The 25920-nt window shown below is 41.6% G+C and overlaps 1 protein-coding gene across 1 annotated transcript in view; it reads left to right on the top strand.

Annotated features, from left to right (window-relative positions):
• The window catches only part of PGR (progesterone receptor), a 116755-nt gene that overhangs the window by 42192 nt on the left and 48643 nt on the right, over window positions 1-25920 (top strand). The window contains exon 3 of the mRNA XM_089687241.1: window positions 7217-7333. Within this exon, the coding sequence (XP_089543367.1) occupies window positions 7217-7333 (117 nt within the window). The remainder of the gene's footprint in view (window positions 1-7216; window positions 7334-25920) is intronic.

The raw sequence follows: 25920 nt of genomic DNA, 5'->3' as shown, positions 1-25920 counted from the left end.
AGGTGGAGATTGTGATGTCACCACACCTCCTGTCCATCTAGTCTAATCAGAGAATGCTTTGCATTCATTGAGAAACCGCAAAGTGTTCTCTGATTGGTGCCTGTGCCGAGCAAACGACATGTGAGTGTTCACAGTGCAGCAGGGCAACTTCTTGGCATGGGACCCAGAAGCTTGCTAGCAGTGCCTACTACAGTGATTTCTAACTTCTATGGGAATCCTACAGTTATGGCAAACTTACATTGATACAAGCTGGCCCAAAGTAACTATTTAAAACAATCCATACCGGAATTCTTCTTTACCTTTAACCATAAAAGGCTCATTCAGAGCTGCGTTCATATAGTGAAAAGTATTCATTTCACCTTATTCCACACGTATCGGCAGCAGCATATTGAACAAAGATTCCATCTAGTTGAAAACTCATTATGAAGGAGCTGAATTATTCTTTTCTGCTTCTCAGAATATAAGAAAAAATATGATACTATTTAAGCTGTGCAAATTTCTATCTAGCACTGTTGTGTATTAGAATGCCTTTTTAACAACTACTGGCCCTTTGCTATAGTCTACATGGATGAGAAGATAATTATGAAGATTACTTGAAGTGGTCTACCTGCAGAATCACAGATGTGCCCGATGATTCATGAAAGATAATTTAATGTTTGAAAGTCATTTTTGGTGTAAATTGTTAAGAATGATGGTATATTTCAATTATTAATTTGGCCTTATCTTTTTAATAGAATGATTGTAGAAGTAACAATCTCCAAGCATTAACTTGTCTACTTGCTTTGTGATGAGGCTTGGTGTTTTCTGAGCTATTAGCATATCTTTTCTGACTCAACATGGACTGAGTGTTTGGTATTCCGACTAATGTGTTCTTGGTCTTAAAGCCTAACTTTAAGTTTTCTCAGCCCACCTACCTCCACACCACCACCATCGCTTCCTTTATTTATACATATCCTAATGTGTATTTAAACCCTAAAACAAAAATGTAATATGTTGCATCTTACCAATAGGGGTGAGCTCAGTGTTCAGTGTATGAAATGTTTAGGATGTTTGTCATGGATGAATGTGACAACTTCTGGCTGTCAGTGGTTGCTTGGGAAGGAGCAGCTACTTGCAGCCACTGCATCCTTACCAACAACTGATATCATGTAGACCAATCACTTACATGGCTGGGAACCCCGAGCCACATAAGCAAATGGGTGAGCAATGGGGCAGGTTACATCAATGCCTGAATATGGCCATATTTGGGCAACATTGTCAATGGTTGTTAAGCAAGCAGCAGCTGCTGGCAGCCACCGCATCCTTACCAACCAGTGACGTCACCTGACCCAACCTTACCTGGCTGGGAATCCCCAAGCCATGTACTCATATGTGTAGGACAAGGAGCCTTACATCATTGCCTAAATATGGCAATTTCTATGTATAGCCAAAGATGTGAACACTATCCCTGCTCCTTCCTGTATATAGTTGATGACAGCTCGGGGAGCTGTCATTCAGCTAGTGTTACCACCAGGGGTTGCTTGTGTGCAGAGGGTTGCTGGGTTTTTCCTGGCGAGTCACCAGCAGCGGGTATCGTGAGAGATGATGGATTTGTGAGAGACATTTTGGGGGGATTTTTATTTTTCAAATAAAGGACTTTATTTCTAAGCTGCAACTCTTTTTTTTTGTGTGAATGATTATTATTATTATACTGGATTTATATAGCGCCAACAGTTTGCTCAGCGATTTGAGTAGGGTATCATTCATGTGGGGGGGGGGGGGGGCAGTATCTGCGAATCCCCTTTATATTAAAAGGGGCTTCCAGATTCTGATAAGGCCCAGGGTGCATCCCCCCACAATCACCAGGCAATGTTTTGTTTTCTTTTTTTTGCATGGATACCCCTACTAATTCATCTGAAGGGTCTAATAGGTCAGGTCCATAAATATTGGGACATCGACACAATTCTAACATTTTTGGCTCAGCCTGAACATCGTGTTTGTTTCATTTCAAATCCATTGTGGTGGTGTATAGAGCCAAAAATGTTAGAATTGTGTCGATGACCCAATATTTATGGACCTGACTGTAGATTTCCTAGTGGACCTAACTTTTTTTTTGTGTGTGTGTGAGATACCCCTTAAAATCCATTCTCACTCCTCCACAGAACATTGCTCAAATAATGACAAGTGGGTGACATTTAGTGCAGCTTTACTGTGAGCCCAAGCCAGCTTAATGATGCACCCCCAGAGGTTGGGTTAGACACAGCCTGGGCTAACACAAAGTGGATTGAATGATGCTGGCTGTAATTCAGCCTTGAAGCTCCAGTGGAAGAGTGGACTTTCTGTGGGGGACAGCACTTTATTAGGGTACTTGCACACTGTACCAATGTATGAACATCAGAATACTGGCAGAAAATTCCTGTGTGAAAACACAAGCATGTACTGTATAATAAATGTGCATGTTTTCACGCGTACACATATATGCAGGGGCATATTTACCACAAGGCATTTGCCTAGGGTGGCATTTTTTAGGGGGGAAGCACTGCCCCCTGGAAGAAGGGACATATCCGGCATGGGGACCAGGTGGGATTTGAGAGAGGCTGCAGGCTGATTGATGGTGTATGCAGAGCCCGACTGTCATTCCTGGGGATGGCCAGAGCTGTGAAGGTGAGTGCTTTTCTCTCTGTTGCGTGGTGCGGTCTGGTGGTGGTCGGTATCAGGCTCTCTCCGCCTAGGGCAGCACCACTGCATATATGTGCATTTCTTCTAGCTTTTCTTGGTTTGTGTTGTATGCGCATAAAATACTGTGCAGCAGTGCAGATTTTTGTATTTTTTTTTCAGATCTATATGCAGCGCATGTTTATGTTCTTGTGTGTACAGGCCTATTAAAAGCAACAGGCTTCATTTAGATCAGTAAAAACAAAAAAAAAGTGCACTTTCCTGGCACAGAGACACACTGCTCTTTAGCAGGCATTCAGCAGTGCTATTGTTAATGGCCCTCCCACCCATCTGTTAGCGCTCACCAAACTGCATTATGTTCAGTGTGGCACGTTTTTGTAAAAGCATCAGGTACTGCATGAATGGACTGCCCTACACACAATGCGCATGAACACATAGAGATGTGCGTATGTTCAGTCGCACCTGTAGGTAAACCTAACCTTAATTAGACTTCAATTTAAATAATTTTTCTTTTTCTCTATTTTTTTGTTATTGTTTTTTAATATTAATCTTTTGATAAAAGGTGATTATTAATAATCATAAATCCCCAGCGCCAAAGAAATATATATCCCCAATTGATAAATTAAATGGTGCTGTACACAAGTGCAATAAACAACATAGAATATAAAATCATCATAAACAGCGCAAATAATTAAACCCAAAAAAAGATATAATTAAAAATAAAATTGAAATTAAAATTAAACCATATAGTCCCACTCAAAAACTTGTGAAATTTAGAAAGTGTCAAAAAAATCAGAAAAAAATATCTGATTTTTTTGACACTCTAAATTTCACAAGTTTTTGAGTGGGACTATATGGTTTAATTTTAATTAAAATTTTATTTTTAATTATTTTTTTTTTTTGGGGTTTAATTATTTGCACTGTTTATTATGATTTTATAAAGATGATTATTGTAGCAAAGTTTTGTAATTTTGTCTTTTAATGGGCTATTTGTCTTTATCCGGTTCATTGTGACCAGAGTTTAAAGTCATACGGCAATAGTCAGGACCTTCTTTTAACCTCAGCTGCCTATACCTGCTGAATATTTGACACACAGAGGGATATTTACTAAAACTGGAACGTTCATAATCTGTAGCTGTGCATGTAGCCAGTTAGCTTCTAAGGCTGGCCATACATTATACACTTTTCTGTTCAATTTCTGCCAAATTTCTAAAAGATTTACCTTCAACCACAATTGAAAGTGTTGTTCAGACTTGACCTTATAATATATCGTTTTTTAAGGTGTTTTTTAAGTTTGACCTCATATTATATGGTTTGGTAAATCTGAAGGAAAATTGTACAAGAACATTGTTATTATGTATGGCCAGCCTAAGGCTGGGCATACATTATACAATTTTCTTCAGAATTTTGCTTTAGATTTACCAAAAACCATATAATATAAGGTCAAACCTAAACAACACTTTTAATTGTATCCAATTAGGCAGGTCTGTGCACTACATAGTTGAAGGTAAATCTAAAGGAAATTGGTCATAAATTGGACAGAAAAGTATAAGACAATTGAATAGTGTATGGCCAGCCTTAAGCTTTGACAATAAAACCTGGAAGTTGACTGGTTTTAGCCATTTCAAGTCCAGACACTTTCACCCCTTTCCTGTCCAGGCCAATTTTCAGCTCTCAGCACTATCGCACTTTGAAGTGACAATAGCACGGTTGAGAAACACTGTACCCATATGAAATTTGTATTATTTTTTTGAGACAGATAGAGCTTTCTTTTGGTGGTATTTGATCACCACTGGGTTTGTTATTTTTTGCTATATAAATGAAAAAAATACCGAAAAACTTGGAAAAAATAATTTTTGCTTAGTTTGTGTTATAAAATATTGCAAATCAATTATCTTTCTTCATAAATTTAGGCCAAAATTTATTCTGCTATATTTTTGGGGTAAAAATAACCAAAAACATGATTTAGTCTATGTGAAAGCTATAGAGTCTACAAACTATGGGATATATATTTGAAAATTGATCATTTGAGACCCTAAAATGTTAGATGCTGGTAGGCTGTATGGCAATGATCAGGATGCTGGTATGGGGTATGGCGGTGATCAGGACGCTGGTATGGCGGTAATCAGGACGCTGGTATGGCAGTGATCAGTACACTGGTATGGGGTGATCAGGACACTGGTATGGTGGTGATCAGGACACTGGTATGGGGTGATCAGGACACTGGTATGGGGTATGGTGGTAATAAGGATGCTGGTATGGGGTATGGTGGTGATCTGAATGCTGGTATGGGGTATGGAGATGATCAGAAAACTGATATGGAGTATGGGGATGATCAGAAAACTGATATGGAGTATGGTGATGATCAGAAAACTGATATAGAGGTTGGTGATGATCAGAAAACTGATATGGAGGTTGGTGATGATCAGAAAACTGATAAAACTGATATGGAGTATGGTGATGATCAGGAAACTGATATGGAGTATGGTGATGATCAGGAAACTGGTATGGCGATGATTAAGACACATGTATGGGGTAAGGCGGTGATTAGGATGCTGGTATGGCATGTGGGGTGATCAGGATGCTGGTATGGCATATGGGGTGATCGAGGTGATCAAGAGGCTGGTATGGGGTTTAGCGGGCATCAAGGCACTGGTATGGCGGGGATCAAGGTGCTGGTATGGGGTATGGCGGGGATCAAGGCGCTGGTAAGGGATATGGCGGTGATCAGGACGCTGGTATGGCATGTGGCAGTGATTAGGACTTTGGTATGGTGTATGGCCATGTTATTGTGTGCACTGGGACAGGTGACAAGGCTGGCTGTATTGTTTACTATAGATTACAATGGGCAGTGATCAGGGACACTGGGGGGGCTGGCACTCCAGTTTGTGAGGGTACATACAGCCTGACTGGCTGCTGCACACTCACAAACTACTGCATGGCTTCTCTCTGCTCTCACACTGAGAGCAGACAGAACTGATCTTTACTTTCACTTTCAATGTTTACCATAAGAGTGCTGTGATTGGTTACAGCAGTCACATGGTAAAACAGCATGTTATTGCCCAGACACAGCGGTAATGTGATCTGCTGTGTCCGATTGATCGCCGGGCTCCCAGGTGCGTGCCCTGTGAGTTGCGCAGGAGCCATCGATACGAGCTGATATACACAGGGGCGGACTGACCATTTGGAAACTCGGGCAGTGCCCGAGGGCCCAGGGTAGGTAGGGGGTCCCATAAGATGCCCCTGGTACCTTTTTCATAGGCTTTTTTGAGTTTGGGCAAGGACACAGGGGCCCCATGATCCCCTATTGCCCGGGGGCCCCATGACTTGTCAGTCCGCCCCTGGACATACAGGTACATTAGCCTGTGTCGGCAAAGCTTCCCGTCCGCCTTCTATAGGCAATGGGTGGACAGGAAGAGGTTAAGGAAGAGCTGTACCAGATTTTGCACATTCCATTTTTTGTAACCCCCCCCACAGTTTTCACTAAAGAAAATATTTGACAGGCTGCAAATAAACTTGCAGACAGTGCAGCGCATCCGTATTAAAATTTCCAGCTTCATTTGCAAATTGAGTATCATAGTTGCACATTGATATAAAACATCAATTAATTTACTCAGCAAATGTAAAAAAAAAAATAAAACTACCATAAAACCATCATAGTTTGCTTTAATTTGAAACTGATGCTAAAAAAACAAAACAAAAAAGGCAACCTGTTAAAATATATAATACAGGTGATCTTTGCTTTCAGAGATAGAGTTGCCTCCGGAGTTTTCAGCATCCAACACTTCCACTGTGTTCTGTGCTCCCCCTTCTCCCTAGTCACTATGTCACTTGTGGTTCTTTGTATCTCTGAATTCAATGTAGACTGCACTTCTAAATTAGTCTCACGTTTCTGATATAACTCAATCCCAGCCAGGACCCCCTCTTTTTTCACAAGAAAATATGATGCCATTTGGTTTACGCCAAAGTTGAATATATTTTAAAGCTGTTCTCCATCCATCCACACCCCTTTGATGTTAGGAATCCCAGCCCAGGTCCTGCTCCGTGTTTTATTCAGAAATGTTACGATGGCACATTTGTGGGATTTTGGCCCACCACTGATGGCTTTCACGTACCCCATCAAAAAAGAAGTGGAAGCAAGGTGGTGTTACCTATGCCACTTCATAAACAACAAGAGCCTAGGGCAGAAATATTCAATGGGAGACTGCAATTTATATGAGGTAGGCATTACACCAGCATGGGTGACGTTGTATTGCAGTTGGTTGGTAGACATTACCAATTAGCACAATTTGTGTTTTCCATTTTTTGACGCTTCGGGTTATTGGACTTTTCCATGCAAAAACAACATTTGCAAAATGTTTGCCCCCAGCTAGTGCATGACTGTCCGGGCTGTTTGCATTTAGATAGGAGGCCAGCTCCCACTTAATGTATTGACTTATGCGTATAGTGAGCTTTCACATCCAAAAATAGTGAAATTAAGCTTATCATTGCATATTTCTGTGTGTGTTTCCTTAGAATTCTGTTACAAAACTAATGATTTATGCTTCTTCTTCCAATCTAGGACAGCACAATTACCTGTGTGCTGGAAGGAATGACTGCATTGTTGATAAGATCAGAAGGAAGAATTGCCCTTCATGTCGGCTCAGGAAGTGCTGCCAGGCTGGCATGGTCCTGGGAGGTAAGGAATGTTTACTTTGTTTAATACAGAAGAACATTTTCAGCCATATTCTCCCATGTAGTGTTATGTTCTTGACTGGTAAGGCTGGATACCGATCATTTTTGGATAGCAAGCTTGGTTTTGCGATGTTGGAATCTGTTAGAAGGGCTTTTGTTTCTGAGCAGTGGTGGATTATAATAGGGTCCCATCAAGAGGCCTAAATAGTTCTTCAGTGTTCTTCATACTAAGTCAGCTTCTGTTTTGCAAGACTTTAAACTTTGTATCAGAAGGTGATTAGCAGTGACATGGTTTGCATTCATCTCAAGTTGGATTTTTTAAGTGGACAGAAGCTCCAAAAGTTAGAATTATAGAGAGCATCTAGAAATATTAAAGCCGAACAATACTGCATCTGAGCACCACAAACCAAAAATTTACGATTTACTTCAATTTGAATATTCCAAACAAACACCCCAATCCATCCATCCATGCTTTATTTTGCTGATAAATCACATTGATAAACACCCCTAGCATTATTGGCATCTTGAGTGAGGGCAGATAAGTAGTATTTACTTCCTGGAATCCATCCACCCTTAGCTCAAGGCATGCAGGCAGCAGGGTCCCCTTTCCTTCCTTCCTGAAGACTCCTGGAAGGTATGACATAATTTGCCTAGGCCTGGAAAACGGGAAGTAACTGAAGAAATGTAAAAAAAAATGGTTAAACAAGTAAATATAATATACCAGGGGTCTTCAAACTTTCTAAACAAAGGTGCCAGTTTACTGTCATTCAGTCTTTAGAGGGGCCAGACTGTGCCCAGTGTAAATAAACAATGTTCCATCTCTGGTATTAGGGGGAGGAATAGTGCCCTATTGTTGGTGTCAGCAGGAGGAATAGTGTCCCATCGTTTATGTCAGTGGGAGGAATTGTGCCCAATTGTTGGTGTCAGTGGAAGAAATTATGTCTCATTGTCGGTGTCAGTGGGAGGAACAGTGCCCTATTGTTGGTGCCTGTGGCAGGAATAATGCCTCAAGTGCTGGATAAAGGCAAGCCAAGGGCTACAGTTTTAAGACCACTGTAATATACGTTCCTATCTATTTATTAATGCTAGCAGCACAGGGATTTAAAACAGTCAATGCTGATTGAGAGAGAGAAGTTCCACTTTAATTGTGCCGACGTAGTACTCTGAAATACGTCTTGAACAATAGTAGTTCATATCCTGGTATGCAGGGGGACCTACAGCCCTCTATCTGTATATCTACAGTGTGTTCATCTAAGGCAGGGGACTTCAAACTATGACCCATGGGTCACTTTTGACCTGCTACAAGATTTTATCTGGCCCATAGCCAATCTTAGTAGCATATGTTCAATGTGCATTCAGAATCCAGGTCAGCATAGGCTTCCTATGTCCACCACATATTTCACAACATTCTTGAGTACAGGGTCTCCCTGCTGCATCATCCTTATGGTTGGCTGCTAGGACTGCCATGTCCTACCAACCAATGATGTGTTTGCCTCAGCATTTTACAGGAGGTTGAAATGTTTGATCCTCCTCTGTCTAGCCCAGCATCAACTCTAGACTCCTGCCACTCTTACTGCTAATAGGAACCTCATCTAAAGGGAGACTTTGGTGCAGAGGAGGACCCTGACAGGAACCCTGATGCAAGGGGATAATCTGTTAAGGAGACTTATGTAAAGGGAGACTCTGATGTAAGGGGGAATCTGATGGGGACCTTGATGTTAGGGTGAGCTTCATTTATAAAGCTTTTTTGTTTTGTTTTTTTTCGGCTCACAAATTTATGTTATGGCCCTTGTACTGAACCTGTTGGAGACTGCTACCTCTGAGTGCTAGTTCCTCCAAATTTGTAGTGAGAATTAATGATGTTATGATTTATGGTAAGGAACTTCTTCCTGGAGAGGAATCGGCATTACATGCATCTCATTGCTTCTGATTCATTCAGTCTGTGGATCTGTGCTTTGTGAACCTCTTTTGCTGCTTCTTGAATATTCCCTCACCAGTCATCAGACCACCGCTCATCAATGGACAGCTCTAAAATGAGGATCCAAAGTTGTATTCCTCACCACAGAAAGTGCAGAACAAGGAACTGGAAGTCATTATTGGGGAAAATATCAGCTGCAGGCAGCTTATAGGCAAGACACTGGGCCTTAGCACTCTGCTTGCTTTTTGTAGGCACAGCTTCCAGGGTTCTTTTATACAGATGCTGATAGCTATTGTTTTTAAATTTCCCTTACACAGAAACAATTTGGCAAGGAAAAGTTTAACTTGGCCAATCTGGGTCATTAATTTTTCATTACGTATAAGACCTGTTTGTAAACAACTCTGGTTTTTGTTGCCAACAACAACCATTGATCATAGATCTTCTGTGAACATTCTCCTCAGCCTGCTGCCAGTACTGTTGTGTTTTTGCAATCATTTCTTATCCTTGATTGATCACTCACAGTTGCACAATGCTTCAAGCGGGCATGATCAATTGCAGTTAATCATGGGGAACTCACAGAAAAATGAGCAGGTTGAAAACATAGGTCATGGATATCTGCCTTCATTGAGGGTGATCTTTGGTTGTGTGGCTTAACGTGATATTAAAGGCAGTTTTTTTTAACAAACATGAACTTTCCTGCTTTGTGCAGTGGTCTTGCACAGAGCAGCCCCCAAAACACTGGCTGTTTTTTAGTATAAACTAATAAATTAATTTGGACTCCTTCAATTAGTGTACCCTAATCAGACTTGGCACTGCACTGCTACCGTTGAGTAGACCCCAAGAAATCTTATGGTGGTATTTTTACTATGGTGCCCCAGAAAGTTGTATCAAGGTCTTTCGTGATTTAAGTTGCCAGTAACTATGCCGTACAACAGGGGTCTCCAAACTTTTCAGTCTGAGGGCCACATTGTATACGGTACAAAATTAGTCTTATATATAAATGAATAATAAATGAATGAATGCTTTTAACTTGGATCTTGTTTTTGGAATCAGCATGATATGATTCAAAACAAAAGAGAAGGAATATAAGAAAAAAGAAAGCAAAGTCCCCCCTTACATTAGGGTCTCCATGAGAGCTCGTCCTTACATCAGGGTCTCCATGAGAGCTCGTCCTTACATCAGGGTCCCCATCAGAGCATCCTTACATCAGGGTCCCCATCAGAGCCCCCCTTACACCAGGGTCTTCATCAAAGACCCCTTACATCTGGGTTCTTGTAATGGACCAGATGTGGCTCATAGTTTCGAGAACCCTGCAGTACAGTATCAACTGCCTTCAATTTCTTGTGTTCCTACAGTGCCTTGAAAAAGTATTCATACCATTTGCAATTTTCCACATTTTGTCATTTTGTCACATTTTACAACCAAAAACGTAAATGTATTTTATTGGAATTTTATGTGATAGGCCAACACAAAGTGGCACATAATTGTGAAAATGATAAATGGTTTTTAAAATTTTTTACACATAAATATCTGAAAAGTGTGGCGTGCATTTGTATTAAGCCCCCTTTACTCTGATACCCCTAACTGAAATCTAGTGGAACCAATTGCCTTCAGAAGGCACCTAATTAGTAAATAGAGTCCACCTGTGTGTAATTTAATCTCAGTATAAATACAGATGTTCTGTGAAGCCCTCAGAGGTTTGTTAGAGAACATTAGTGAACAAGCAGCATAATGAAGGCCAAGGAACAGACCAGACAGGTCTGTTGAGAAGTTTAAAGCAGGGTAAGGCTATAAAAAATATCCCAAGCTTTGAACATCTCATGGAGCACTGTTCAATCCATCATCCGAAAATGAAAAGAGAACGCACAACTGAAAACCTACCAAGACATGGTCGTCCACCTAAACTGACAGGCAAAGAGAGCATTAATCAGAGAAGCAGCCAAGAGGCCCATGGTAACTCAGGAGGAGCTGCAGAGATCACAGCTCAGGTGGGAGAATCTGTCCACAGGACAACTATTAGTCGTGCACTCCACAAATCTGAACTTTATAGAAAAGTGGCAAGAAGAAAGCCATTGTTGAAAGAAAGTCATAAGGAGTCCCATTTGCAGTTTGCAAGAAGCCATGTGGAGGACACAGCAAACGTGTGAAAGAAGGTGCTCTGGTCAGATGAGACCAAAATTAAATTTTTTGGCCTAAAATCAAAACGCTATGTGTGGCAGAAAACTACACTACACAGCATCCTGAGCACACCATTCCCACCGTGAAACATGGTGGTGATGGCAGCATCATGTTGTGGGGATGCTTTTCTTCAGCAGGCACAGGGAAGCTAGTTGGAGTTGATGGGAAGATGGATGGAGCCAAATACAGGGCAGTCTTAGAAGAAAATTTGTTAGTGCCTGCAAAAGACTTGAGACTGGGGCCGAGGTTCATCTTCCAGCAGGACAACAACCCCAAACATACAGGCAGAGCTACAATGGAATGGTTTAGATGAAAGCATATTCATGTGTTAGAATGGCCCAGTCAAAGTCCAGACCTAAATCCAATTGAGAATCTGTGGCAAGACTTTTAAAATTGCTGTTCATAGTTACATAGTTACATAGTTAGTCTGGCTGAAAAAAGACAAAAGTCCATCCAGTTCAACCATAGATAAAAAAAAAAGTTATAATCCTATACCCACAGTTGATCCAGAGGAAGGCAAAAAAACCCCAGCAAAGCATGATTACATTTGCAAAGAACCAGCAAACACAAATGCTCCTACGCTTGAGGATGGACTCGATGCAGGCTACAACCACATTAAGAATGTCCTGGAACATGCACACGTTGCTGCCCTCAATAGATACTGAATGAAAAAAGAACAAGAGTAACAGTCCGCAATAGGGAGTGTAGACATCCAATAGGCTGACGCGTTTCGAGGACTTGCCTCTTCCTCAGAGCCAGAGTTGTCTCTGAGGAAGAGGCAAGTCCTCGAAACGCGTCAGTCTATTGGATGTCTACGCTCCCTATTGCGGACTGTTACTCAGTGCGGTGTTGACCCAGCTGTTCTTTTATGATGTGCCTTGACTTTATTGTCGTTTGTGAGTACAACACCTACTTTATTTCTTATTAAACATTTTTTATGGCAATGCACTAGGCCTGTGCGCCCTCTCTATGATCAAATTTGCACCTGCTGTGGAAAACAAATCCTTCCCGATCCCCCCGAGAGGCAATCGGATATTCCCTGGATCAACTTTACCTATAAATGTTAGTATCCAGTTATATTCTGTGTATCTAAGAAAGAATCCAGGCCTTTTTTTAAGCAATACACTGAGCTGGCCAGAACCAACTCTTGAGGGAGACGCTCTTCATCCAATCTGACAGAGCTTGAGCTATTTTGCAAAGAAGAATGGGCAAATATCCATTTCAGCACATATATCCATTTTCTGACCAGAGGGAGAGAGGGGAATCTCCAGGATTTCTTACACACATGCGTACTTTAAATGCGCTTCTGGTTAGTTTGCATTCTTTCCATTGACACTGGGAATTAATGAGCACCTTTTCAGGACTATTATTGTGTTGATTTGCATGATTTGATCATTTTACAGCGCTGCATTTTATATGTATATGTTTTATTGAGGATTTTTATATGCGTTTATCCTGGATGTTCAGCTGCTGTTTCTTTGAGAGCACTCACTGTGTGTCTTTTACCTATAAATTATGTATTGGCTCACAGTAATCAGTGGCTGTTTGTGATTGTTTGGGTCTGTTCTGTGTTTTACAGGCTGCAGGTTTGATTACCAGTCGTGCAATCTAGAAATCTCTGGGTGTTTCTGGAACACAAGCTTGGAGTAAGACAAATGGGAAGCATGAATATTTATACTGTCTCAGCCAATCCCTGTGGGAGAAAGCACAGATGGTTGCTGGGAAACTGTATAAATAGTTTTTGGACCTAGAACAGTAGTGTCATGTACCTGCGGAAGAGGTCACAGCCTGGGGTGGCTGGGGGATTGGGGGGCTGATTGCCCCCTGGGCCCACCTGCCATGTGCTTCCATTCATTGTGGTCCCAGCTGGGCAAGCTAGGGGGGCGGATTTGCTGGAAGATTCTGCAGCTGACTGACAGGGCCTGTCGTTTGTAGACTTAGTTTTGTATCACCGGGAGAAAGTGTCTGGAAGGCATTGGAAGGAGGAAACCAATTATCTGAAAACATTTGTGAGTGTAGACAGGTGTGAGAGATACTAGAGACGGTGCTGTTGCCAACCCCCTGGTGTTAGAGAGTCAATTTTGTGTAAAGGGGACATAGTGTTCAGTGTCCTAAAGAGCTTAGTCTATTTAATCCTTAGTGAAAGCACTTTCCTTGGACTGTCCAAGCAAGAAGATTGATTACTTCAAGTTGCTGCTACAACACTTAGTCCACTCTTTTAATTGTGCAAAAACAAGGCTCATAGCTCTACAGAAAAGACAGTGTCCTTTGTGTACATAGTTTTTGGAGTATCCCACTCAATTCCCTATCTCCATCCAAGTTACCAAAAAATAAAAACACCAAAAAGAATACTCCTGGGCTGTTCATTGAGCCAAAGAGTGACTGTGACCGCTGCCAGACTGCAAGGCAACTATTGGGGAAAAGAACCTTGGATATCCTTTTAACGGTTCCTGCAGGAGTAGCTCTACACCTATGTAAAAATCCCTTTTGCAAACTCTACATCTTTGCAGCACAAACTTGCTAACTGCAGTTTATAGAAGAGATTTTCTATGACAGCAAATGATTTTTCATATTATTCTTCATGACACAAAACTGTAAGCAAGTCACAATGTTCCCATGTTGATTGTTTGTCAGTTTCTCTTGGCTACAGGTTCACTATAAGTCTTTTGATAGAATCACTGTGTCAGCCTGTACTGAGCGTCTGTCATACAAAACCACAAACATTGTTATCAATCTTGAGTTATGTAGCATGAAAGAAATCATATGTCTGCTGAGCTAGACTTTTCAAAATGTCTTTTTGTCTACAGTAAAATTTGTTGTTGTTACCAGTATATGACTGGGAATGGGAGACTCTGTATTTTTAGGAAATATGTAGTTACATAGTTAGTCTGGTTGAAAAAAGAAAAGGCCCATCTTGTTTAACAAAAAAAAAAACACACACACACACAAATAGAAAACCTCCATATACACAATCCTATACCCACAGTTCGTCCAGAGGAAGGCACAAAAAAACAGTAAAGCATGATCCAATTTGCTCCACCAGGGGAAAAAAAATTCCCAGGAAGCATTCGGATATTCCCTGGATCAACTACCCCTGGTGTTATAACTTATAAATAATAGTATACAATTATACTTTGTGCATTTAGGCCTTTTTTAAAAAAAATCTACTGAGTTGGCCAGAACTAGTTGTTGAGGGAGTGTATTCCACATTTTCATAGCTCTCAGACTTATTTTCACACAGGCGTCATCTGTGCAGTAAAATTTTTTCAAAGAAAAACATTGATTCAGTTTACATAAGTTTTTATATTAGTTTTCATTTCAGTTCAGTTTATTCAATTTACATCCATTTTTATGTTGGTTTTTACACCCGCCCGCCGGAGTCCTAACAATTAGAGATGTGCATGACTGAAAAATTTGATTCCATTAATTTCGAATTCATTCGTTAAGTTGTTTTGTTTCATCATAATCGTTACGTTCAAATGATTTGTTTACAGAATTTGTTTTGTATATTCAGATTCGATTTGTATGTATGTTTGTTTCAGATCGATTTGTGTTTTCAAAAGTTTTTTCAGAAAATTGGCTATATTAATTTTACCATGTTAATTCATGATTTCGGGAGATTACTTATGCACTCTTAGTCATCCCTGCTAGTCCAACCCACAAAGAGAAATGGAATGAGTTGATTGGATGATATCGACTGGAGCCATGTGCATCTGAAACTAACAAATGGAATGGAATTCATTTTGGATTCATTTGTTATGTTATGATCTTGAGTTTCTGATGGATCCACCTCCAATCAACCCAAACACAATAAGTAGGAATCATTTTATTTCACTTGTACTTATTTCAATTGTACTTATTGCAATATGTTTCCATCTCATAAGTAGTGCATTTTTTATAAAAATGTTAACAAAAAAAGAGTCAGCTGATTATCCAAGAGCCAAAGACTGCTGCACCGCTCTCATCCGAATAAAACTAATGAATCTGAATTAATACGTATTCATTCCTTAAAATCCAGTAATACACTGTCTCATCCTTCTCTGCACATGCTCAGTTACTCTCTAATTGTAGACACTGTGCCGAAAAGTGGAGGCCAATCTGTTGAGATTTCAGAAAGATTTAATGCTGCTCAGGACTTTAATAATTATTAATGTGGAATGTATGTTCCTAAAAGGACATTATTTTTTATCAAGTTGTTATGAGTAAAGTTCCGCTTTAAGTTGACTTAATTTCCTTATTTCCAATTGAGTTTGTTTGTTGGGCGGCGTGCATACAAATAAATAAATGGTCTCTCAAGTTCAACCACAATACAAAAAAAATCTCATTAGAATATTCACGGTAAACTCACTAGAATAAAAACAAATGGATCTGAACCAATTTGGATTATTCATTATGGCATTATGTTATTTCGGATGCTTCAAACATTAACAAAAGGCCCAAACCAGGGGCGGACTGACCATTTGGAAACTCGGGCACTGCCCGAGGGCCTGGGGTCAATAAGGGGCCCCATGAGATGCCCCTGGTACCTTTTTCATAGGCTTTTTTGAGTTTGGGAAAGGACACAGGGGCCCCATGATCCCCTATTGCCTGGGGGCCCCATGAACTGTCAGTCCGCCCCTGGCCCAAACTATCCCATCATGTCATCTGAATGAAATGAATGAATGCAAATTAATTTCTTGTTTTCATTATAATTTATTTTGGATTTGTTGAAATTCCTTACTATAGTGATTCGGAGATTCCACTACATCCGAATCTCTGAATTGCGCAAATTTTGTCTAAATTTCGATTCGTAACAAAACAAATTGCAAATGTCTACTAACAACCATGACTCCTATCTGCTGTCAGCTGGGGGGGGGGGGGCTTAATATGTGCTTCATTACGGTGTAATACTTTTTTGTAAAACTCCAGTAAGCTTTATTTATAAAGGAATTGTCAGTGGACTTAACATCTTTACACGCATTGTGATGGAAAAAATTAAGGCAAGACAATACACTGATATGAACTGCTCTTATTGAAATACATTGCTTCTAAAATGTATGTATTTGAATGCATTGATCAAGGCATAGCAATGCATCTAGTGTGAATGGACCCTTAACAGGATAAGCTTTGAAGACTTAATTTGTGGATCTCAAAATTTCAATAGGGTTCTTCTTGTCTGTTCCGTGTATAGAAAATCTTAGTGCATCCCATAAAGATGGGATTTTTTTGAATCTATAATTATATTGTATCTTATTACATTTTATTTAATCTATCTTACTTGTATCTTATATTCTATTCTAATTACATAATTTATTAAACAAACTGTAGTAATTCTATGTTTGGACCAAAAAGACATTTGAACCTTGGGTAGATGTCAGGGGTTCAGTCACTGACTTCCTATATCTGTCAGGTTTCTCCCTGTAAACAAAAATGATAGCCAACACTCTAGGGCTCAGTTCACCGAGGTATAACTCATGGGTCATTTGCAGTAATTGCTTTCTGCAATGGTTTCCTAAAAACAGAGTTTACTATGTCAAATTATTGCTTTCAGCATTTATTGGTTGGTTTGCTGAAAACAGGTTAGTTTTATGTCAAATAATCATGATTGTTTCGTAAATTGAGTCTTGTGCTAGGAAAGAGTCAATCTTGCATGTTTTGTAAAAGACAGGTAATAGGTCCTTGCCTAATCTTCTGTCCCTGAAAGGTCCATTTGGCCTAAGTAATACTCTGCAATTCTCATAATTGTATATCTGGCATGTGAGATCTAAGACACTGCTGCTTCTGTGACTATAACCAGTTATAAAAACTTATAAAGAGTTATAAAAAAAGTTATAACCAGTTATAAAAAGTGACTATAACTAGTTCCCATCCGGCCAATAGCAAAACAACAGCCGTCTGGGACTCTCTTGTTCTCCCTGATCGCTCATTGCGCATGACGAAGGGGCCACACTGTGGCAAGATCTGTTACCAGCTGGGTCCCTCGGACACAGCCAATGTCAGATCTGTGTACTGGCCCGTTGCCAGTGCCATGTGACTGCTGTGATCAAACACAGCAGGTCACATGACAATTGTAAGCAATGGATGGCTTCCTTTCATGCCATCCATTGTATACAATTGTATCACTAGCTGTGATTGGTCCCAGTAATCACATGGTACAGACTGGGCCAATCACAGCCCATCTGTGTCATGTGATTACTTGGGGCCAATCACAGGTAATCACAACAGGAAAACCTGAATGAATTGATTTTGTTCAGTTAAATACTTGCTTATAGCAATTAAATTATTTGCTATAAGCAATCATAATGTGCAAAAAAATTACTTGTCACTTCCCCAGAGTAGTACAATGTTACTATGGTAACATTGTACTACTCTGGTCACAGTATGTTATGAAAAAAAATCGGAAAAAAATGTAATACAAAAATAATGAAAAAAATTATTACTTTGGGGTTTTTTCATACTGTCACTAGCAGGGTCCCTGATCACTGCCACACCAGTTGTATGGTGATGATGTACTGCACTGGTAACAGTATGTAAAAAAAAAAAAATGTGAAAAAAAAATTCATTTCTTAAATTTAATTTTCCAAAAAAGTATGGCAAAACTTCTAACATAAAAAACTTGCGATGCATCTTACTAAATACCTCGGACTGTCTACTTTGCAAAAAGGGGTCATTTGGAGGATGTCTGTACTGCCCTGGCATTTTTGGCCCTCAAGAAATTAGACTAGCCGTCAGTATTTCAGTATTGATTGTTTTTTAGATATATACCATGGTTTGTGGACGCTATAACTATCCTACAGACTAAATAATAAATACTGATTTTGGTTATTTTCACCAAAGAAATGTAGCAGAATACATCTTGGCCTAAATTTATGCAGAACAATTATTTATTTGCAACATTTTATCACAGAAACGAAGAAAAACTTGTTTTTTTTCAAGATTTTCCGTCTTTTTTCGTTAATTTAGCAAAAAATAAACCCAGTGGTGATTAAATACCACCAAATGAAAGCTCTAATTGTGTGAACAAAAGGATAAACATTTAGTTTGGGTTCAGTGTTGCATGACCGTGCAATTGTCATTCAAAGTGCAAGAGCATTAAAAGCTGAAAATTGTCCTGGGCAAGAAGGAGGTAAAAGTGGCTGAAATTGAAGTGGTCAAAAAACTCGCTATTCGCATTTTTAAAAATAAGCCCCCCCCAACCCGCCTCCCACAAATATGGCAATGACTGAACCTGTGGATAGGTTGTTTTCTCCACTCTTAGGATGTGGAAACTCCTAAGAAGGAAATGGCTGGCACAGTTCCTGCCAACTACAAGCTCAAGCTTAGATTATTTTAGATACTTTAATCATAGAACTTCCAATATACAGTCAAATATTTGCTTCCTTGTTCTTGGCTAAGGTGGAGCGTGTCCTTTCATTATATCAGTGTTAAGAAAAAGCTTCATTGGTTGTATGTAAGGAGGCATTTCTTGCCATGAGTTTGACCACCCCTTTGGGGACTGCTAGCTTTGGAGGTTTAGGTTTTTTTTGTATTTTTGTGGCGCTGTGGTTGGCTATACCTCCCCAATTGTTGTCTCCTATTTGTGTTAGTGGGACTGCTGGATGCCCCCCTGCTTGGCGTCGCCTTCCCTCCCTACTGCCCACTGTAGACCTCCACCACAATCCATAGTGTTTTTTCTCTATGTAGGTTTCGTTATATATTTGCAGCCCTGGAATCCCTGAAGAAGCTCATATTGCAAAATGTGTTGGGAGATGGTACCTTCCTCAACTTGACTACTTATTGTACAATTTATGGTTAGGTTTATTGTATATTTGAACTGATTTTCGAAATGAAGGAAGGTGCTTGGGGTTGCTGTTTATAGAAACTATTTTTGTTTAACTACTTTGACATGCTTTTATGAATGGGGTTTTATTCCTGAATATTTAACAATAGTTCATAAACTTATGGATTTTAACTGATGTTTCTTTATTGACATCCTGAGGTTGGTGCAGTGCCTTAAAACTCCCATTTACCCTTCTTATCTGTTTCTGAATTTATTTTGTTCATTGAGATGTGGTGCTGAGGTAATCAATTTGTATCATTCCTCTTTGTTTATTTTCCATTGGGAGAACCTCATATAGCAGTTTTTTCCCCCCACAGTGCTCCTTCACACCTTTATCCTTATAAAAGGAATATGTACTCTAAAGGATCCGGCTGATGAACTACGATGCCAGCTGGCGATCCCCAGTTCTCAGTATTTCCTGGAATTGTAGTTAAGCTGCGCATAGCAATAACTTAACTTGTTTTCCTATTTTCTAGCAATGAAAATTGGGTGTGTTCCGACTGCTTTTGTTGCTGGAAACGTGAAAGGGTCAATTAATAATACGTTATCTGTGAAGGTCAGCCTGCCCCCGCATGGTAGCAAATATGCTTTTAACGGAACAGCCTGAACATTGTGTTGTTATGTTTGGATAAAATGATATCCACATTGCAAATGGCCATTTCACTCATTTTGGGAGCTGTGAGGAACTTCATTATTAAACGGCAACTCTACATTTTAGTAGGCATAGGTGTGTGTCTCTGTGTGTGGGCAGGTGGGCAGAGATTGTATACTGATTGTGGAACCCTTGCAATAACTTTCTGGTCTCAGGGATCCTGTGATAATATTTATATCTCATGGTAAATTAGTCAGTGGAAGGAATGCCCCTTAAATTTGTGGTCAGTAGGAAGAATCCCCCTTTTACAAAGAGCTAAAGAGATCATTGGTGTCAGTGGTTACTTATCTGAGAAGTAAAATTGGTCATTGCTCAAGGAACCCCTAGCAACCTATAGAGGAACCCTAAGATTCCACAGAACCCTGGTTGAAAGGCTGCTGTTGGAGTAAAATAAAGTATTGTAGAAAGAATTAACCCAATGTTCTTTCTAAAGGCAAGCTATAATATCTTCATTATTAGTATGACTAGTTTTTTTCTTAAACCTTACAGTCATTTTCTGATTGTAAAGATACCTGCCACTGTGCACAATCAAGCTTCTAAATTATGTTTTTTACAAAATATCTTTCTACAATCATTTCCATTTATATTGGTGTTCAGCACCTACCAATGCCAGTACTTGCTAGAATCAATCTTTCTGATGACTTGGACCACTTGACACAAAAAGTCCACATTTTGAGTATGACTAAGCATAAGGATTGTTTTTATAGCTCAATAACATCTTCCTCCTATCTATCCACTTGCATGTATTTATTTTTTCATAGATACTTTTTTTCAGATGTCTTCATGCCAGTCATGTGACAGGCAGGGTACTCTTTCTCTTTACTCTTGCATTGAATGGCCCAGAGAACTGGGCTGATGTGATAATGTCAGTGCCACTCTCTGCACTCACAGTACTCCGCGCTGTACTATAGGTGACTATGATGACCAGCACTGGACCTTGCAGCAGTGATCCTGTAGGCAGGTGCCTAAGTAATATTCCTGTGGTAGAAAGAAAGGAGCCCTTAGGTGGTTAGATTGGCAAAGGCGCCCGATGTGGTTGTTCAAAGGATAGGCATGAGTCGTCTAATATCAGCTGATAGTGAGCTCCACTATTGGCCATGAGATGGAATGTAGAGTTTGTGGCAGTGATGTCATCTAGGTTTATCACATGTGGTTGGATAGTAATATTCCTGTTGAGCAAAAAAAGGGATTCATGTTATTTGTTATAAGGGTGTGTGCTGTGGTGTGCCTACCCCTGCATGTGTCACTTCTTGTGCTTGGGAGAATGATAAATGCAGGAGGAGGTCAAGTCTCAAGGGAGACTATGAGAAGTGTAGAGTAAAGACCATACATGTGAAGATATGATCGGTTGTGTTATTAGTGGAGTTACGCCCAGTGGGACCCTGGCAAGGGTCAAACGACTTTGACTCTATCACCATTTGGGGACACCATTGAACTGGTCATGTCAGAGCACCAAGAAAGAGGAGATGTAAAATGTTCTTCATTTTGGATGTTGCATCGAGTTAACACCTGTTTTGCTGGAAATGAATAGGAACTGTCTGTAAAAGGATATGAAAGCACAGTAAAAAAAGTTATTGATTAAGAGGGAATGTTTAGTCTGATTCTTGTGAAAAACAGTGTAAGTTACATCGATTGAACTTGGGAACAATGTGTACCATTTTAGGTTAACCCTTTTAGTGAAGGAGGAGCAGCCAGCTCGGGAGAGGGAGCAGTGGTGTTCGGTTGACAAAGGTCCTATAAGTGGGGTGGTCTGGTACTTGATGCCCTCTATCAAACAGCTGGCCCCTGTCTAAGGGCACGCTGCAGAATAGCTTAGTCAAAGGGACCTAGCCTGGAACCATGGTGTGTAAGGCCTTGCAATGTGTGCAATGGTTCCCCTCTTAGCCCACGGGCTGAACAGTGAAGAGGTAAAAGTGGGGAAAATCAGTGCTTAAATGGTTTCTCTTTAAATTATTCTGTAGTCCGTGCCAAGACGTGTTATTGGCTAGTGAAAGGACATTATCTTTTGGTAAAATGGGAGTGTTGAACCCACATGAGTATCAGCAACGTTGCTAACAGCATTTCCCTACACACCGGTTTCCCTACACACATCCATCATCACCTGCCATACTTCCACAGCATCGTCCATCGACGCGCCCTACTACCCAACTTACTCGTTGCTAACAGTATGCACAGGCCAACATACAGTTGTGTTCAAAATAATAGCAGTGTGTTGAAAAAAGTGAATAAAGCTCAAAATCCTTCTAATAGCTTTTATTTACATACACACAAATGCATTGGGAACACTACACATTCTACTCCAAATCAAAACATGAAGATAAATATATCAAATTTGTGTTGTTCCTCTAAAAAAATTGAAGAAAAGTGAATATTAGACTGTTCAAAAAAATAGCAGTGTTTGTATTCTTCTTTATAAACTCAAACATTGACTATATAAACTGAAAAATGTTTGAAGATTTTGCTTTCCTTTGAATCACTTAATGAATATTTAGTTGTATAAGCACTGTTTCTGAGAACTGCTGTACATCTGTGTTGCATGGAGTCAACCAACTTCTGGCCCCTGTGAACAGGTATTCCAGCCCAGGATGATTGGACTACATTCCACAGTTCTTCTCTATTTCTTGGTTTTGCCTCAGAAACTGCATTTTTGATGTCACCCCACAAGTTTTCTATTGGATTAAGATCCGGGGACTGGGCTGGCCACTCCATAACATCAATCTTGTTGGTCCGGAACCAAGATGTTGCACGTTTACTGGTGTGTTTGGGGTCGTTGTCTTGTTGGAACACCCATTTCAAGGGCATTTCCTCTTCAGCATAAGGCAGCATGACCTCTTCAGGTACTCACAGCATCACCTCTAACAGTACTCACAGGTAACTTTACACCTTCTTTGATCTTCCTGGAGCTGATTGTTGGCTGAGTCCTTGCCACTTTGGCTATTCTTCTATCCATTTGAATGGTAGTTTTTCGCTTTCTTCCACGTCTTTCAGGTTTTGGTTGCTTTTTTAAATCATTTGCGATCATTTTAGCTGAGCAGCCTATCTGTCAGGGATGCGGGTGTGACCAGAAGTGTGTGGACTGACACAGGGAAACGCAAGCTTCAGATATGGTATAAATAAGACAATTTATTAAGACTAACAATACAAATATAAACGCAGTGTACCAAACCCCAAGCTAACACAAATACATACAACAAGGTGAAACAAACCCAAACCTAAACTGGTATAGATACACAGGTACATACACATATAGAGCACAACGTAGTCAGGCAGGCTGGGTCGATAACTATTGGGCAGGTAGGTACAGGAGGAGCAAGCGGAGAGTAGTCAGGTCACGAGCCGGGTACAGCAACTAGCGGATAGGTAGGTACAGGGGGTCAGGCAGAGAATGGTCAGGGTCACAAGCTAGGGATCAAACAGGAGAAGTCAGCAGAGGTCAGGATCAGGCAGGGTCAGCAACAAGTCAGGCAGGAACAGGAACAGGAATGCAGGTTACAAGATACAGGGGCCCATGGAAAAACACAAACCAAGGCACAGACTGCAGGTCTGGCCATCCCTTAAATACACCACCTGCAATCAGCCCCAGGTGATGGCTAATTGCCGAAGTGAACCTCTGGTTGTTGAGAGCACCCACTGGCCAGCCCTGGTACTGCAGCCCACAAGGCAGGTGAGTCCCTCCTCTATTGGCAAGTCTATTCCTGACAGTACCCCCCCCTCAAGGAGCGGCCTCAGGATGCTCCAAACAGTCCTAGCTGGGCAAAATGTTCCACCACCCAGGTCCGGTGACTGGCGGGATATCAAAGACTGGCACTTCGGGCTGGGCACCGGACGGAGGCACTTCGGGCTGGGCACCGGACGGAGGCACTTCGGGCTGGGCACCGGACGGAGGCACTTCGGGATGGGCACCGGACGGAGGCACTTCGGGCTGGGCACCGGACGGAGGCACTTCGGGCTGGACACCGGACGGAGGCACGTCGTGCTGGGCACCGGACGGAGGCACATCAGGCTGGACGCCAGATCACCAGGCAGAGCAGCGGGCACCGGGCCACCAGGCAGGGCAGCGGGCACCGGGCCCCCAGGCGGGGCAGCAGGCACCGGGCCACCAGGTGGGGCAGCAGGCACCGGGCCACCAGGTGGAGCAGCGGGCACCGGGCCCCCAGGCAGGGCGGTGGGCACCGGGCCACCAGGCGGAGCGGCGGGCACTTGGCCCCCAGGCAGAGCGGCGGTCACCGGGCCCCCAGGCGGAGCGGCGGGCACCGGGCCCCCAGATGGAGCGGCAGGCACCGGGCCATCTGGCTCAACAGCGGGCATCGGGTCACCAGGTACAACAGCGGGCACCAGGTCATCAGACATTGGATCGTCTTGCTCGACCGCGGGCACCAGGTCATCTGGCTCAACAGCGGGCATCGGGTCACCAGGCACGACAGCGGGCATCGGGTCACCAGGCATCAGGTCATCTGGCTCAACAGCGGGCATCGGGTCACCAGGCACGACAGCGGGCATCGGGTCACCAGGCATCAGGTCATCTGGCTCGACAGCGGGCACCGAGTCATCTGGCAAGGCAGTGGGCACCGAGTCACCAGGCATGACAACTGGCTCTGAGTCAACTGGCACGACAGCGGGCATCGGGGCACTGGGTCATCAGGCATTGGATCATCTGGCAAGACTGTTTATGCACATTAGGTAGTCTAGAGGCATTTTTTGAGCTGAGCGCTTAGAGGCACAAAAAAACCCCTTCTGTTATGCGTTTTTGAGAACATTTTTCTGTCAGAAACAAAACGCTGAATGCCAGCACACAGAACTCTCAAAATTAGCGCTTATTTCTGCCAAGAGCACATGCAGTTTTTAAAGCTCAGTGTGCATAGAGCCTCACTAGCTCTATCTAAAAATACAATGAATACACAATTTAAAGTGACCCTGTTGTTAAAGTATGAAAAGCAAAACACAGGCAGCCAGCCAAAAAAGTGGTTTAATACTTACGAGTAAAGTCTTGGCTCTCTCGAGGAGCTACAAGCGGTCTCTAGCTGGGTGCTGTAGTTTGCTGTAGTTCCTACCAATGGCTGCTTTATCACTATGGAGCACAGTTGAAGGCAGTCAGCTGAAGGAACCACAGTTCCCATTAGGGGATGAGGTATCTGACACAACCATACATGCAAAGACTTCACTCACTGCCCCCCCAGGAAGGTAAGTATTAATTTTTTTTAAATGGGCTGGTGTAATTTGGGGCTAACAGATTGCTAGGAGGTACGCTAACCGACCACCTGACACCGACAGTGATCAGATATAATAGTGTACACTGTTTCTGTACTAATGGCTGGGAAGGGGCAATTAAAGGGTTAACTGCTTACTTAACAAATGTAATGTGTGTAGTATGTGCTGCTTTTACTAAGAGATCTGGCTGTTTTTTTCTCCCTGCTTTGCAAGGAGAAGAAACAGAGAGATCAGTGCTCTGTGTACAGAGTCCTGTTTGTTTTATAGACACAGGACTCTGTGCTGTGATTGGACACAGCCAATCAACAGGTCTCAGTCATAAATCATTGGTTGACATCTGCTGACAAAAGTGCACTGTGTCCAACCTTAGCACGGGTCAGCAGGGGGCGCACACACCCCAAACCTGGAAGCAAGCTTGCAACATGTATTTACATTGCTGAGCCTGACACTTCCACCCGATCACAGAAAATCTACTGTGACCGGGTGGCAAGTGGTTAAATGGAATGGGTTGAGGGTTCACATATGTTTTAAACACCCCTTGAACCTCACCAGAAAAAAAAAAACATTGCTCCAGTAAACAACACTCAGGAAGCAAGAGCACTGTTGATTTGAGCAGTGTTCAGGGGGAGATGTCAGGTTGTTGGAGAGCCAGGCCGCTGCTTTGTATGAGAGAGAGGCAGTCTGACTCTCCTGTGTGCTGGTAGCTCAGTATATTTTAACCCTTGCTACAGCACTTATCAGTGGAAAACAGTAGATCCCTGTATTTATTCCTGTATACAGTAAGCAGTCTGGCTGCATGATGGTAATAAATTAGGAGGGTTCAGTTAGGCTTTACAC

The sequence above is a fragment of the Staurois parvus genome, unplaced genomic scaffold (genome assembly GCF_062004578.1).
Source record: "Staurois parvus isolate SC_StPar_1 unplaced genomic scaffold, SC_StPar_1.0 ptg000422l, whole genome shotgun sequence".
NCBI lineage: Eukaryota > Metazoa > Chordata > Amphibia > Anura > Ranidae > Staurois > Staurois parvus.
This window is presented reverse-complemented; position numbering and strand designations above follow the sequence as displayed.